The 17,699-nt window shown below is 32.8% G+C and overlaps 1 protein-coding gene across 1 annotated transcript; it reads left to right on the top strand.

The window, feature by feature from the left end:
- The first annotated feature begins 4,751 nt into the window (after nt 1-4,751).
- On the top strand, nt 4,752-15,537 carry LOC132724000 (hypermethylated in cancer 2 protein-like). Its single transcript, XM_060708814.1, has 5 exons — nt 4,752-4,832; nt 9,617-9,713; nt 10,234-10,390; nt 13,016-13,570; nt 14,440-15,537. The coding sequence occupies exons 2-5, from the start codon at nt 9,618-9,620 to the stop codon at nt 14,691-14,693; spliced, it is 1,062 nt and encodes a 353-aa protein (XP_060564797.1). The 5' UTR covers nt 4,752-4,832; nt 9,617; the 3' UTR covers nt 14,694-15,537.
- Nucleotides 15,538-17,699: the final 2,162 nt, after the last annotated feature.

Here is a 17,699-nt window from a genome sequence, read left to right as displayed (position 1 = left end):
TCGCCCCATTGTCGATTCGCTCCACTTAACGCCAGTTGTCATTTTCTTTACGCTACTTTACGCCACTTTATGTATTTTAGGTACACCTTCTATGTTACCATAAATTAATAAAACCGTAAAACAAGCTATATATAAACTGTTGTCAGTATCAGTTGACTTGTAGTATTTTTAAATATTTCTTTCACCCTTGCTTATAAAAACATTTTAACAATGACTAGAAGTTTTTAATGTATCTCACTGTCCTGATCATGTTCATATTCAGGTTTTTACTTTCTCTCACACCTTTCACTTACACACCCGACGCGTATATTATATACAGTATATTTTTTTAGAATTACTTTTATACACTATCCCAACACTGTGCTGGGTCCCTGTGGGCCATAAATTAAGGTTTGCACAGCTTTTAAAAAATTTATGAGGTTGAAAAATATTAAAAATTTGATGTTGTCATTGTGTCATTTTTTATTGCTGAAGTAAAAGTTTAGGGTATTTTGCAAGTTTGCCAGAAATAATTTCAAACAAGATGACATTTATTTCGGTAATGATAAGTACTGTATTTCCTTGGTAACGTAGTTTTCAGATCTAATAATGTAACATATTGGCTGCATATAAATAACAAATATCTGTAAAATATATCAAAATCTGTAAATTCTCTATCTAGAGGGACTTTCTAACCCAGGAAAATTCAAGGAAGTTGGGCACCTTGCTAATTTTCAGTTAATTTCTTCAAAGTTAAATATTCGTAGAAAACAAAAAGAGTCAATTTTGGAAATTATTATTTTATGTCTTCATTCAAAGGATAGATATCATATATAAAAAATGAGAGGTAGAATGCATACACAAATGTTGTATTTAGCACTTTTTCTCAAAACATTCAACTTTCAACTTTTTTCATATATGGGTAATTTGTTGCTAAGCAGTTTTATATTTATCCCCATATAGGATGGCACGTATGTTTCATTTTATTCAAATACAAGTAAAGGTTAAGAAAACAATTTAATTTTTTATAAAATAATTTGTATCTATGGATATTATTTTAACGTTATTACATAGTATCTACATATACATTAGAATGAAATACGGCCTATAAGCTCTTTGCAGATCTAATCAGTTGTTGCTGAGAACTTCAATATCTTGTAATATATTTTTAACATTTATGCTGGTACATCAACATATCATTAACATATATCTTTCCTTTGCAAAAACACTTTTGTATCTTCTTACATCTAATACAAGGTAACCGTTACTAACAGGCATGCTAATCCCAATTTTATCTTTAATTTTCAAAAATTGTTGAATTGTAAGTTGGAGTAACTATGTTTCACACTTGCTTATTTTAATATGAAATTTATCACGGAATTGAAACTTACATGTGAAATCGACTGTTTTATTTAGGAATCAAATACACATCATTCTATTGTCATAAAAATGTGATTTTATGTTTTTATATGTGCACGTGTAAACAATATAAAGTCTGTTTGATAAAAGTAACGTTTGTTTCACTGTGGTTACTTAAACAAGTTAAAACTCGACCAAAGTTAACAAAATTTACTTACTAATGTCAAATTGAAGTAAGTGTTGCTGTTATACGTGCTTTCTGAATTCAATTTCCCTTTTGATAAAATTACTTTAAAAAGTTGGTAACGTATGTTTCTGTAACGTATGTTTCATTTTTTATATTGAAAGTGGGTTGATTAATGATGCAAGAGCGTATAACTCGCCATAGTTTGTGGTTTATATATCAGAGTAACACATATGTTAATTTTCTTTCTGTTTGGAGTCTTCTTTGAATGGATTGGCTCTAAAACAATGGTAACGTATGATTCTTTTTAAAATGCTGTTGAAAAGATTTGAATAAAAATTAAAAAATCCGAAAATATAATGATATTTGAGAGGCTGCAAGCTTATTTTAACTTATAATTATGTATATGCTGTATTATTTAGCATGCATCGATTCAATTATGTAATTTCTGTTTCACATCTAATTGTTTTAGGTTTAACCAGGTTTAGATTAACCTGTCCGTGCTCTGTCTTTGCCCTGTCCTGTTTTTGTTTGGGGTCCGCCTGGGCTCCTTGCCATTGTTCTTGTTGCTGGGTCATATGGGGGTTGCGTTCATTGAGCGCCGCCTTTCCTTGTTGATCTTGTTTATCATATTTTGTCACTATTTATTTATATGCATTTGGCGACATTTGATCATCCATGCATTATATCAATGAGATTTTAACAGTCAAATATAATTTTTACCAATAATCAAACTGCATATACACGCAACAATGACTTATTGCACATGTTTCGTTTATTCAGGAACTTATTTTTTCTAAAACACAACTTCAAAGTTAAAAATTCTAGGTGGCGACAGTAACGTATGTTACATTTTAGGGCATTAATAGTACTTGTAAAACAAAAATAACATATAGAAACGTAAACCTGAGAGAGTCCCTATTAGACAAAGTGGCAGCCACCTTTCTAACGACGTTTTGACCATAAGAAAAACCTTCGTATAAGAGCTACCCAGTGGAACATCAAATGCTGTGTTTTATTGAGAATGAGCGTATAGCCATAATTTCATGAAATTTAACTGCATGCTCCTGGTTGACTTGTGTTAAATTCTCCACAATTTTGATTCTTTAATTGACGAGTTAGTATATATTAGAAACGTGACCTGTCTTAATAAAGATGATGTCTGTTTAGTGAATTAATATACCTGTATACATTGTATATTAATTATTTCTTCGTTTTCACATTGTAATTTTAAGTAATTAAACAAACTATATTCCTCTATACAGCTAAAATGGCATGAATGGCATATATAAAAATATCACAATTACGGTAATTGTTTGAAGTATATACATGTATTAACATTAGCGCAAAGGAAAATATGTTTTATATATGAGATTTTCTCAAACCATTCCCATTAGCTTACGCTACTTATTTTATACTTAAAATTTTATGGGTCAATACTTATAATTTAGATTAATCAACAATCCGCCTTATGCCGTGTGCATATGATTAATTCATACATATTTAACTAGTAATTTAAATATCTGTTCAATATGAAAATGCTTATATAAACGACATGTTTATGATAATAATGATACCAAAAAATATATATAAAGAATTCAAAAGCAATATTTAATTTGAAAATATACATGGTCCGCCTCGTCTCGAGACACGGTCCGCCCTGTCCTAAAATATGGTCCGCCCCGTCCAAACATACGCCCTTGAGTCTTCAATTTTCAGGTAATTTTGTTGTGATTAATGCTTCCGATGGAACATACTTCCAGATTCTTTTACGTTTAATACAATCTAAGCTACAAAAATTAAAACTAAAAGAACTTGCAATTCACAAAATCATTCATAAACAAGGACCAACATATCTACATGATCTTGTTAATATAAAACACATTCTTTCATTTTATGTATAATAATTAATATGTAGCCATCAACCCTCAGGTCCTTTGCACCAAAACTTTTGAATTCACTGTCCCAATACCCCAGACTGGATGTGAATTATGATCAGTTTAAAAGCTTAATTACTGCATTGAATGGAGACATTTGCTCTGTCAATAAACATGCATTTAGTTCAACCCACCTCTATTTTTGTTTTCCGTTTGCTTTCGTTTATTTACTATACAATTAAATATGACATGAATATATTATTTTGTAAATGTTGTTTGTCAAAAGTATGTTAAATCATTAAAAGTTGTAAAATTGAAATGTTGACTTTAAAGTTAATAATAATTTTATTGTTTAGCTGAATAATTTTTACTTTTTATAAAATATGTAGATAAAATTAATCATAAAAATATATCAATATACATAATGTTTAAAGTTAATAATAATTTTATTGTTTAGCTGAATAATTTTTACATTTTATAGAATATGTAGATAAAATAAATCATAAAAAAGGTCAATATACATAATGTGTTATTTTTGATTGACAGTGTGTATTTATTTTCTAATTGAAAGACCCTGCTGGAACGTACTACATCAGTAAAGTAACAGTCACTTAACCAAAGAAAAACATTGTCTCTGATAACTTTTCAGTAAGCTGTCACTAGAAGGGGGTCATATAAACCCTAAGATCCAAAAAGTTTCACAAGAACATGCTTAATTGAGATGTGCGTCCATACCCCCATTGTGACTGCTTTACTACGGTAAATTGATATCAAAATTGAAAAATGGCATTATAAATATATAGGTTCAAATTGTTTATTACCATTTATCTGAAGTCGTGTTATTCAAAATTTCTTCAAAATACATAATTGGTTATATTTTAACATTGTATGACAATCTTTATGTGGTACATTACATATTTTCTTAACTGATTGTAAAGTGGCAGTGAAATTTTGAAGAACAGGAAAATGGGTCAGTAGTGGTTTGTCTACGATACATACTAATAATTCAGGTAAAATTTCAAAAAGTTGTATTTATTAGCTGAAATAATGATATTTGCAGAATTGTATTTTTTATAATTTTACTGTCAGTTATTGTAGAAAAATCTGTTAGCTGATCGGAAAGTGGCAGTACTAGGGGGGTATAAATCTACCTATTATTCATTACTTACTTTTTGTTAGATTATTGTGTACATTCGGCACTTACTAAAAAAACACTCAAAATTTCCTTAAAAATTCTTGCAATATTAGAGAATTCTAAGCACACCCGTTGTCGCCTAAAATATCTCCGTTGCATATTTTAGGCATACCAAAATTTAGCGGTGTCATACCAAAGAGAATCTGCAATCGGAACATCTCGGCTATTTTTTAAATCAAAGAGCCGAGAAGTTGCGTTCGTCGGAAGTTACTTTCATTTCAATTCAACACTGTTCAAGGTATCCAACTCAAAAATAATCATGTTTTATAACTTTGTTAGGACTTTTTATAGACGATTTCCAAGTTTCAGCTGCCTTTCGAAAATCTATATAGTATATATGCATTATATAAACACTCTATGTGATAAAAGGATGATAAACCTGGAATAATTCGTCCCGTAGACGATTCGCAACTAAAAGTGACCTTTCGTCTCGCTTCATATTGACCAATTTGAAAACCTTATTAATTAAATTTGACATCATTTTATGTGAAAAAGAATGTTTATATGAAATTTTCTTATTTACAGGTGTACATAACTTTGCCACAGCCCGGCCACCACAGCCCGGCCACAGACACTTGGAGTATGGACCCCGCCCTTTTCCGCCCCTGAATATTAAAAACTAAAAGTATTGTTTATTACAAGAATAAGTTTTAAATTTGTGCTTATATTAGTATGAGACGGTTAAGTGTCTAACACATGAACAAGTTTGAATAGAATTTCATAACGTTTTAAAAAAGTCAATTTTTTTCCAACGCTTCAATTTCCTGAAGATACCAAGCTTCGAAATGTAAACACAACTGACCTACATATATTTCAGGTATTTATGTTATCGCATGCCATTTATTTCTGGTGTAAATCAGTCGATGCATATATTCCTTTAATGAATAACTGCATGTTATTATCAGATCGTACCTTTCTTCCAAGCTTTGCACATTTAATTATATTTTCATAACTGAGTCACATGCTTCTTTACGAATTCATGACCACTGGAATGTTTCCCGTAAATTACAGCGGGAAAATCGCTGGGAAAAAGAAATTCAATCGCAACTACTCGGCCCTTTCCGTCAGTCTTCTTGATTTGGTTTCTGTACTGATTAGGGGAAGTAACCGCTGCGGGGTTTTGGTTCTCGGCATGAAAATGAAAGCGCAAAACAGTGCCGAAACTCATTCCAGTCATCTCACATCAAAGGAAAGCGTACGTTGTTATCTTCATGAAATTATGATATTCTAGGGACTTTTTTAAACGTGGTTAAAATAGCGGAAAACATGTTTTATGTTCAAGACATGTGACCAGGTCGTAATAATATGCAAAAATATTTTGACTTACGGTTTGCACGATAAAAATAGGCATGGTGTATACAAGTGCGGATCAAGAAGGGGAGCCACGCACATAACCCCATGCGTCTGTGAGCCCGGCCACCACAGCCCAGGCATTGAAATTACAGCCTGCCCACTCATTTTTTAAATAAAGGGTACATGTAACCCCTGTCTCTGCAAACTGGGGTTACATCTAAAAAATCTAAAAATACATCAAAACTAAGTCATTGATAGTAAGGCTTGTATTAGTTCAGTATGCAATGCAGATGTTGGCTGTTTATGAAAATAGACATTTTCTAACATATATTCATTCACGTATGGAAGTGGCTAGCCGTACGGGCCCGTACGGCTAGCCAAAAGTTCTAGCCGTACGTGAGTCACGTACGACTAGCCTGGACACACTGTATTGGCTAGCCGTACGGCACTTTTCAAAATTATATAGAAGTCGAAAATGCATATGTTATTTTGTGTCTTGAAACGACGATTTTAATCAAATCTCCGCATTTGTCCTAGTGTGTTCACTTTAATAAAGATGCTCCGCAATTTTGCAAATGAATTGTTAAATCTGTTAATTAAGCACATGGATAGAATAAATAATGATCGGAGGGGAATAAATAAATAAATAAAAAGAATATTAAAAAAAACGGTGAAAAGGAAAAATAATTTAATAATGCAAACTTTCCTTAATGATGGACGATGAACAAACTTCTATACAGTACCGTCGGTATTTGACGCAATTATCAGAGCCCGACAACAATTATTTTCGGTGGTTTTTAATTGTTGTTGTTTTTTGTTTTTTTTTTTTTCAATTTAAAAATTAAACTTAATGAAACAAAAAAAAATGATTATTATCAAAATTCTGTAAACTATTTCAATTGATGTTATTTAACTGCAACCAAACGCTATTTTTTCTCGACGTCTTGTGATGACAAAGTACGTACATTCTTTACTGTAGCCAACAGTCGATTAATCTCTAAAAAGTAAACATTCTTGACTAAAATCCTCGCTTAAAGTCATAATTAACATATGCACGTTCGCCTTCCATATATTTTTGAAAAGTACCGTACGGCTAGTCGTACGTGACTCACGTACGGCTAGAACTTTTGGCTAGCCGTACGGGCCCGTACGGCTAGCCACTTCCTTCACGTATACGCAATGCAATTTATCCTATATCACATACACTTTTTTCAGCATATAAATTGGCCGATCATTATTCTTAGACAGAATTATAATGTTACAAAAATTATAGCCTATAGGTCTAACCGTCTTATAAGGAGAGATGAAACTGGACAACAAACCTTTGGACGATTTAACGAATGATAAAATATTTTTCTGCATTTTGCAGACCGCTAGTCTATGATAATCATACGACGCATATGACGGAGGTTGAGACTAAAACATTTACCAAATTTAGACCGTCCCAAACATTCGTCAATTACATTGCCGATTTCACGGTGTAAAATTGGAGTTTTAAAATTGTGCATGCATGTACCCTTTCCATGTGATTTTTGTGCGTGCATCCAGTATTTTGTACGTGAAACACGCACTGAAGTGCGTGAATGGGCATGCTGAATTATCCTTTTCTTTGATTCCACACTCTGTTAAAAAATGCCTGGCCGACAAACTTTTTCTCCATCAGAATTATTGATTTTGTTATTTTATGGAATGACTTGCTAGAAAATGTGGTATAAGTGCAAACAGTTGATACTTTCTAGACCAGGTCAGACAATCATTGGAAAGAAATCAACACATAGCCTATGGTAGACTAGTATGGGACATTAGATGATTTTGCATTATATCTTTGAATTAGTAACAATTTGCAACAGTAATGATTTGCCACATAACCATTTGCCACAGTGAAATAACGATTTGCCACAGTTAAATAAGGATTTGCCACAGTATGATGATAACAATAATATTCTCAGTTTGACTGGTCCTAGTTCAGTTAAATCAACATTTTAAAAAAAAAATTTGACAATGACAATAGTAAGGTTTCTTAATATTAGTTATGTGAATTAGGTTCAGTTGCGTGGATTTTCAATTTATCTAAGTAACATAATTACAGGAGTACATCGACGAGAAAGTAATTTAATGTTGAGATAAATATTGAATTAAACATATACATATAATATAATGTCAATTAATATTTTTATCAATGGAAATACATGTCAAATATTAAAAAATGGGAATTGCAAAAATACATGTATTCATTACGAAAAGTGATTAAAGAACGCATATCTAAAACATTTGTCACACATTTAATTTAAACAAGCCAATCATCTTAGGATTGATATACAAATATTAAATTGATGCCGAAATATAGTCCTTTTATTGTCTAACAATAAAGTCCAGTCAAATTAAAGCCCGAAAATCTAGCTAACCTGAAGAACTAATTGCAAAAGTTTTTGTTTTAGTATTTTATGATGGTACAAATTATCTGCTTGATATTAGGAAAAAAGTTGCACTCTTTTGCTGAAGGGGAAGTGCGATCATTCTAGCTTTCAAGTTGACACCCTGAAATCTCAGTTATGCATACATGTGAACTCTCCCACTTTTAGCGGGAGACTCCCACTTTCTGCAGCCATATTTTCAAAGAATTTTCTTAAAATAAGGTTTTTTTTTCCACAAATTAAAGAAATCTCCCTTTTTTTTAATATCAGATCTTTTTTTCTTTGTTTATTGCAAATTCTAAAATCTCCCTATTTTTGAAGAAAAATATCCCACTTGATCATCAAAAAAAGTTCACATGTATGGTCATAAAATCAGTGTAATTTGTTAATTTCCGATGATACTAAAAAACACTTCCATACATGTATATGTTAAACATATTTATTACATGCAAACTTCATACAAACAAATTTCTGTCTCTACAATTTAATTTGAGCGATATATGCCAATTAAGAAGATTTAAATACACCAGCATGCACAGCTGAAACAGGACGAGTCTACTTAAGTTTTTGTCACTTTGTCTTTTTAACAATGTGTTTTGTAATTTTGGTAATAAAATATGTTCCTTTTCGTGCTTTTTTTTTATTCAATAAAATCTGTATTTAGTATATATTTTATTTTTTTGGTTTTATTATTGACAAATGTTAACTAATTTAAAATAATTGTGTTTTGGTAATAAAATAATTATGTTTGTTTTCATATTTTTTATTCAATAAAAGCTGTATTTAGTATAATTTTCCAGGTTATATTATTAACAATTGTTAACTAATTTACAATGTGTTTTGGAATTTTGGAAACTTCTGGCAGCAACAGCTTTGTTGCTGTTCATTTCATATTGTTACTGTTTTGTTGTTCCCAAAGTGCTAAAGAACAAAAGTAGCGACAGCAAATATTAGTCTCTACATGCTCTAGGTATTGAGAGTTATGTGTAGGATAATGGTGTTGTAATTAGGTGGTGCTAGCCTAGGTGCACATTTAAGGATAAAGACGACCCAAATAGTTGGCGATTATAAGGACCGTGACAGAGTTGAACTGACCTTGCAACTTTGCAGTTTCTATATCATTCTTGAAACCTGTAAAATGGTCAATTTTAAGATATCTTCTTTGTTGTGAAAACAAAATACAATTCCATGACAGATGCAATTTTTATGTATATCACTTTAATTAACATATCAAAATTGATCATTTTGTAAAAGAGTTTTATATTCCAATATGTTACCTCTTTCATAACATTATACAATTTCTATTTTGATATAGAATGCAACAGATGATGGGTGACTTTGAGCTATTAAATGATGTACCTGGATCTAAAGCTATCCTTAAAGTTGTGCTGAAAAGCCAGATACAGTTGCTTGTAAGTAAAGATCCACTATTTATATTGTAACGTTTAAAGGCACACAAACCCTGTCGGAGATAAGCTAGCTTATCACCAAGAGTAATTTTTACATTGCAGATGGCACTTATAATCCATGTAAATTACCAAAAACAGCCTGAACTTAACTGCATTAGTCATGCTGTAGATATATGGTGTAAAAGTCTGCTAATTGATTGTAATTGAGAAGTAAACAAATTGTTAACAGACCTAGTGTCATAAAAAGGTATGAAAGATCACTTAAAAATCGGGCGACTTCATAATGGCTTTGAAGTTTGTTTTAGGCGATGTTGTTGATCCGAAGGCGACTTGTTCCCAAGTTATCCCTTAGCTCAAGCCCTAATTAATCACACCTGACACATAAATTAATACTTGAATCATGAAATTATTACTATTTTTTAAATATTAAGACATTTTTTCTGTGGAATTTAAAAAAAATATTTTGGCTCATCTGGAGGCATGTAGCTTTAAAGAAGTTTATAATGATTTGGTATATTTTCAGATAGATCAATTATGCAAGTATACAGGTGAAGAATCATTTATTCTGACAGCAAATGCTAGCGACGGAGCTCAATCACTTTTAGGATCAAGTACTGGGAAAGGTTTTCTGGACAACCGTAGTGAAATTAAGACTCAATTCTTAAGCTTTTGCCTTAAATGTAAGTCTGTAAATTCGCAAAACGCTTGATAATTAGAAGTAAATTGGGGCTATAATACTCTCTATCTAACACATATTGTTTGCAGAATATTTCATCTCTAAGATTATTTAACTCTAAAATTTATTTCTTTTGCGAACTTTTTCTCGTTCTGAACTTAAAATTTCATGAAAAGTGTATTTACATCACCATTAAAGCTATTCATTTGAAACTTAGTTAACACATATGTTTTAGTTAATAATTGTAGGTAAGTGACTTTGATTTTCTCAGCATTGGCGTTAGTTTACAGGGATTTTTTTGGCTTATTTTATAGCCGTTATTGGGTCATATTCCCAATTGAAAATAGTATATTATTTTCCCAATCCACGGAAAAAATCCCAATTGAAAGTTACAAAATAAAAATATTGAATAAAAAATTCTAAAATCTTTGAAAATAAGGGCTTCTTCACTTTTTAACCAGGTTTTCCGAAGGAAAAATCTGGTTATAAGATTGAGGTATGTCGGCGGGCGGGCGGATGGGCGGACGGGCGTAAACAATTTCTTCTGTGCGCAACTCCTCCTACATTTCTCAACGGATTTTGACCAAACTTTCACAGAAGCTTTGTCATCAAGTGTCCTGATGCATACTTTTGGGGTTTTGTGATTGGATAATTTTTGCCCTAATTATGGCCCTTTGTTTTTTTCCTTATACAGAATATAATAATAGTGAACAATTTCTTCTGTGCGCAACTCCTCCAACATTTCTCAAAGGATTTTGTTCAAACTTTCACAGAAGCTTTGTCATCAAGTGTCCTGAGGCATACTGTTGGGGTTTTGTGATTGGATAATTTTTGACCTAATTATGGCCCTTTGTTTTTTTTTCTTATACAGAATATATAGTGAACAATTTCTTCTGTGCACAACTCCTCCTACATTTCTCAAGGGATTTTGTTCAAACTTTCACAGAAGCTTTATCCAGTGCCGTGATGCATATTCTTAGGTTTTTGTGATTGGATAATTTTTGACCTAATTATGGCCCTTTGTTTTTTCCCTTATATAGAGTATATAGTGAACAATTTCTTCTGTTGCCCAACTGCTTTTACATTTCTAAAAGGATTTTGTTCAAATTTTCACAGATTAGCTTTATCTTCAAGTGCCCTGCTGTGTATTGTCAGGGTTTTATGATTGGATAAGTTTTTACCTTTTACCTTATTATGGCCCTTTGTTTCTCCATAAAATTTAATTATTAGTGTAATATATCCCATTAATCACAACAAACTTTATTTAGTTATAAAACAGAAACTATCTAGGTTGTTGCATGCCTGCCAGCTCATCTGCCTGCTTTTGGGTCCTGTAGAGTCAAAGTCAAGGTCATTGTTGCTAAAAATAGAAAATCTGTTTCCAGTCAGGTCACTGTTACTAAAAATAGAAAATAGGTTTCCGGTCAATAACTTGTTTGGAATAAGATATTTTTATGAAATTAGTTACATTGTTTGTTGCTTTTATTTGTATTTCAACTACAACATATTTATCTACTATGGTGATAATTGAAAACCTGGTTTCATGGCATTGCCATATTTCTTGTATAGTACTTAAATGTTTGAAGATGCCATCCTAAACTGTAATTGTTTGCATTCATTTAATGACTGTAAAATTTCAGTCATGCATTTTTTCCCAATTTCTAACAAAATACAGCTGAAATTCTCAATTCCATGGGTATGGGTCATGTTCCCAAAATCCTGAAAAAAAATCCCTGGTTTAAAATTATTTAATATATTTTCTATTTATATATTTAGAGTGCTCAGTTTTACTCTTCTTTAGCTCAGTTACTGAGACAAAGACTAATCATTAATTTTAAACCTTACAATGCTAAATATCTCATCTTTCAATCTTGACTTAACCATTCAACATTTTTGGGGAAAATTTAAAAAAAACTGTCCATATGGATGTGCCATCTTATTTTGGTGTGCACTGTTTGCTCTTCTATCAGTTCATATTTCCCTTGTAACCTCCTCCGTGGTCGAGGGGTTAGAGTCGATGACTTCTAATCCAGTTACCTCTCTGGCTGGGTTTGATCCCCGGGAGATGCTTTGGTAGTTTAGCACAGAGGAAGGTAGTCTAGTACTGGTGTAACTCTCCAGGAACGATGGTTAGGAAACTACCCGCCTATATGACTGAAATACTGTTGGGAAAAAGGTGTAAAATGAAACAAACAACAAACATATTTCCCTTGGTGGTGAGGGTTTGCCTTTATGGGTTGAGGCATCAGAATAGCAACCATCATTTATCCCTGCTTGATTGTAAGAGGCGACTAAATGGGTCAGAATTATTGGAGTTTAATGCATCCTCTTAGCTCCAACAGATGAGGTGGTTTTGAACCCTGGTTAAAGTTTGTATCACCCGAGTTAGCCAAAATCACCTATCCTGTTTCAGCACCATATCACCTAAACTGTGATGGTTCACCATAAAAACCAAACAAAAAAGCAAACAAACCATACAGTCAGATATTGATCTGCACTGCTTAGGTAGATTCACCTTTTAAAGTCGACAATCACTCTTTTTGCCAGCAGTTTGATGATCAATTAATGCTAATGAATTTATGTGTAATTGATGCATTTGGTTGATTTGGAAATTTTATATACTTTGTAGCTCTTCACAACACAGAGGAGAACTTCTCACAGCACGAGTTTTCACGCTCTAAATTTAGAACCCATCCATATACAAGAAAGAAATCTCCGTCAAGGCACAATTCTTTCGCCTATGAAAAAAGAAGGGACTTTTGTACTGGAGAGCAAGTAGCAAATGCTGAAACGATACAAATGACCAATTCTAGTGCAACAGATAACAGCTCAGGACTGAATTATCAAGCAAATGTTTCGGAAACAGAAATTTCATCTGTACAAGAAAGACACCAAAGAAAAGGTCTAAAATTCCCCCATAATATTGCCAGTTTTCAACATTCTGGCATGAATTTTGACAACAGTTTCTCAGATAATTTATATTCAGATAGTTCTCAAGCTCCTGATGACACAGATCGTAATCTTGATCACAGGAATGATTGTGTAATAGTTAAAACAGAACAAGATTTAGATGATGTAGAAGTGCTTGGAGTTGAGTTAGCTACACAACAGTATGGAGATGAACAGTTTGGAGGACAGTTTAGTTCTGACAGTAATCAGACAGCTACTAGTCATGATGATACAGGTATGTCAAGGTCATCTCGAAAGGTCATCTCAAAAGGTCATCTCAAAAGGTCAAGATTATTCAAGTCTAGAAAGATTTGACCTTGTGACCACTTGTCCCTCATTGCTGTGTGTGTTCAAATCATGCCCGAGACTTTGGATTTTTTCCTGTGAGAAAGCAATCTAGTTACTGTTAGCTTACAGAATGTAAACAGTTTTACTGAATAGCCTGCTTGTGCCTTACATAATGCAGTAAGGGGCATCTGAGGTCTTCTTCCAGTGAGGTTGAAAGTTGCCTTGTGACCTTTAGTGTTTCTATGGCTTTAAAGAGGCCTTATTCAGTTGCATACTAAGGAGCAATTTTATATAGGCAACATTTTTGTAATAAAAATGCATATTTCAGGCCATTTATTCCCACAGACTTTATGACTGATACATTTAATACTAGAATAGCATTATTTTCTATTTGTATTGTACATACCTGTACATTTATGATATTCTTCGAAATGTCAAAATAAAGAAGCAAAATTTACGTATGGCGGCATTTATTTTGCCTGTTATTCCATTTAGTTATGATATTCTTTTCATCAGCATTCAGCATTCAGATATATAGTCCGGCTACAGTGAAAATTATATTTGTGGTTTATCAGAACATAAGTCCAATTTTAAGAGGCAGATTTTCCATAAGTATTAAATATGTTGATGGCAAACAATAGAAATGTATCATTTGGATATAATTATTAAATATTTCTTGAAAATACATGTATGTTGGTTCTAATTTATAATAGTTGCTTATATTACCCGATCCACTTTGTGAAAGTTATATTGATGCAGAATTACAATACATGTATACAATGTACTATGCTCATATATTTTTTACTGTTTTTACAGCTATGAAAAGTACTTCAGATACTGCAGGATATCTAGAGGCACCAAATGCCGACATCAATTTTATTGATGGGCCGGAATCTAAACATTACTATCCATGTGGATTCTGTGGCAGAGTATTCCAACATAATTCGTGGTTAACACGGCATATACGCGGCCATACTGGCGAGAAACCTTACGAGTGTCGTGTATGCGGAAAAAGATTTACACGATCGGGGACAATGAAAGTTCATACACTTATGCATAACATAAAATGATATTCAGAGATTTATTAGAGTCTTTACATAGAAAATTGTGACAATTTTAAAGCAATGAATATTCAATTTTTTGGTTGGCTATTTGAAAACAGTTGGTACTAATATACGCAAATTGCCTTTAAAGGGACTCCAATGAGGTTTCCTTGACAGGAGACAGGATCTTTTTGTTTGAGATTTGTGTACCATTTGATGTAGGTCTTGACCAATGACTTGTGCGCAAATTTTAGCTCATTGGCCCCATTTTCCATAATAATCATTTTTCAGATGCAAAATGACCCAAAATATGAATAACATTTTAATGCCTTGAGTTGTAATTGGGGTTAGATTTTAACAAATTGATTTTCAGTTCAAATTTGAGTGTAAATCTTTTATTTCCTTATTATCTTTTGTAAATATTTAGTGTTTAAGTGCAGCATTAAATCATTTTATGTTTTTTAAAATTCAATTTGATTTAGGATTAGGACCTCAGTCATGTCAGTGAAGTTCCTTTAATGAACACTTTTGTCAAGGTTTTTCATGCGCTATCTGAAAAAGTTCATGGACTGACATTTTGTGTGTTTTTCCCTCCACAAATACAGCTTGACATTTGTCATTATTATGAGCTTTACAGTGCAGGTATTCATGAGTGTGATACATTATATATATATTCGTATATAATAAGTCTAACATATAACATTTAAAATTACATGTTACACTCAAACTATTCACTGAATAAAGTTGATCTGAAATTAAAGGAATATTGGTTTCTACATGTTCTACATGTATGTTAAATTTCAGTCATATTTTTTTTATGTATTTTTTAACTGGTAATAAAACATGTTGATGAGGGATATCAATGTGCAATTATAAATGATTGTTGTTTTATTATTTTGTAGCTCAACTTTTTTTTTTGAAAAAAAAAAAGTAGAGGTATTGCTATAGTCGCGGCGGCGTTGCCATTGCCGTTGCTGTCCGCAAACTTGTACCTGGATCATAACTTTTTTATTTCTTGGTGTATTGTCTTCATACTTGGCCACAACAACTCTTGGGACAAGACCTTTCAGTAGATTACACTAACCTTGACCTTCATCCATAAATGACCTTGACCTTCAAGGTTAAAAGTCCAAATTTTGCTTGTTCATGCTGTTATTAGCTGTAACTTTGTTATTTTTGAATGGATTGTCTTCAAACTTGAACATAATAATCTTCAAGGATATCCCTTAAAAATAACCAGACAGACCTTGACCTTCACTCATAAATGACCTTGACTTTGAAGGTCAAATTATTGAAATTTTCATTTTTTGGCTATTATTGGCTGTAACTTTGTTATTTTTGAATGGATTGTTTTCAAACTTGAACATAATAATCTTCAAGGATAGCCCTTAAAAATAACCGGACAGACCTTGACCTTCACTCATTATTGACCTTGACTTTGAAGTTCAAATTATTGAAATTTTCATTGTTTTGGCTGTAACTGGCTGTAACTTTGCTATTATTGAAAGGATCAACTTCATATTATAACAGAACATACTTAAGGACAAGACCTTGTCACCACCACATGTCACCATCACGTGACACCACCACCATGTGTCACCACCACGTGACAACACCACTTGACTCCAGCACATGACTCTATCACATGACAAAACCACATGACACCACAATGTGACACCACCATGTGATTCAACCACGTGACACCACCACGTGACTACATTACGTGATGACACCACCACGTGTCACCACGTGACTCCACCACATGACTCCACCACGTGACACCACCACATGACTCCACCATGTGACACCAACATGTGACACAGCCATGTGTCCCCACGTGACTCCACCACGTGACACCACCACCATGTGACACCACAAAGTGACACCACCACGTGTCACCAACATGTGACACCACCACCACGTGTCAACCACATGTCACCACGTGACTACCACATAACTCCACCACGTGACACCACCAGATGTCACCACGTGACTCCACCACATGACTCCACCAAGTGTCACCACATGATTCAACCACGTGATTCAACCACGTGACTTCACCAAGTGTCACCAACATGTGACACCACCACGTGACACCACTATCACCACATGACTCTACCACGTGAGTCCACCACGTGACTCCACCACGTGTATCTATTTATACAGTTTTCTATTTATAGAATTGCATGTTTCTATTTATAGAATTGCGTGTTTCTATTTATATATATATATAATAGTATATTTATATATACAAAATATATAGACAAAACTAATGTGACAAGATAGACCGATTAATTTTATAAAAAGGAAACGTTAAGATTTTGTTCAAACATTCCTTTGTTTGCTTGAGAGAAAGTAAAAAGTCAAGCGTTGCCCCCGTCGGTGGTGGCTCTTGTTATACTTAAGATATATTTTATCTTTGAATTTAGCTATCCATATGAGTAAATGTTGTTTTTTGTAAAATCATCTGTTTGAAAATAGTGAAGGGCTATTGTACTCATCGCATTCAGTACACTTTAGTTCAGTTTTTACCAAAAAAATTGTGTCTCCAAACTACTGAAGAAAATGGATTGAAACTTCACAATTTTCAAACTTATTTAAAATGAATAATAGGAGGTCACTTCCCAATGCCATAACTAACTAGATTTTGACAGATTTATGGCCCCTTTTAAATATAAAAAATTTCACATTATCCAGGCTTCCTATCAAGCGCTTGCTGTCTTATGGACAACTTCTGTTAAATTTTTATTGTTGAAACAGTTTCCTAGAAGTTGTGACTAGCTGGCTAGTATCCTATAGTGACTGTAGTTCTTACAATATTAAAGGGTATTTGTGGCATGGTGATTATATATATAAGGTTTCTGCCTCTCAATCTAGGGATAATGGGTTTGAGCTCTACTGTAAAATAAAGTCTGATTCAGTAATGTTTTGTGGTATTGCACTGTAAAATGAAGCCATTGTTAAGATTGGTAATGGTATTGCGTGTCAAATGAATTTTGTGTTGAATTGCAATGTAAAATGAAGCGGTGTTCA

The sequence above is a fragment of the Ruditapes philippinarum genome, unplaced genomic scaffold, assembly GCF_026571515.1.
Source record: "Ruditapes philippinarum isolate M1 unplaced genomic scaffold, ASM2657151v2 ctg7664_1_1_1_1, whole genome shotgun sequence".
In the NCBI taxonomy this organism is placed as follows: domain Eukaryota; kingdom Metazoa; phylum Mollusca; class Bivalvia; order Venerida; family Veneridae; genus Ruditapes; species Ruditapes philippinarum.
The sequence above is the reverse complement of the archived record's forward strand: the minus strand, read 5'-3'. Positions and strand labels throughout refer to the sequence as shown.

Bases quoted from the DNA above. Each gene is read 5' to 3' on its own strand.
- LOC132724000 (XM_060708814.1), top strand. From the start codon at position 9,618: ATGCAACAGATGATGGGTGACTTTGAGCTATTAAATGATGTACCTGGA. The intron at 9,714-10,233 runs GTAAGTAAAGAT...GTATATTTTCAG, and splicing joins AAAGCCAGATACAGTTGCTT to ATAGATCAATTATGCAAGTA. The intron at 13,571-14,439 runs GTATGTCAAGGT...CTGTTTTTACAG, and splicing joins TACTAGTCATGATGATACAG to CTATGAAAAGTACTTCAGAT.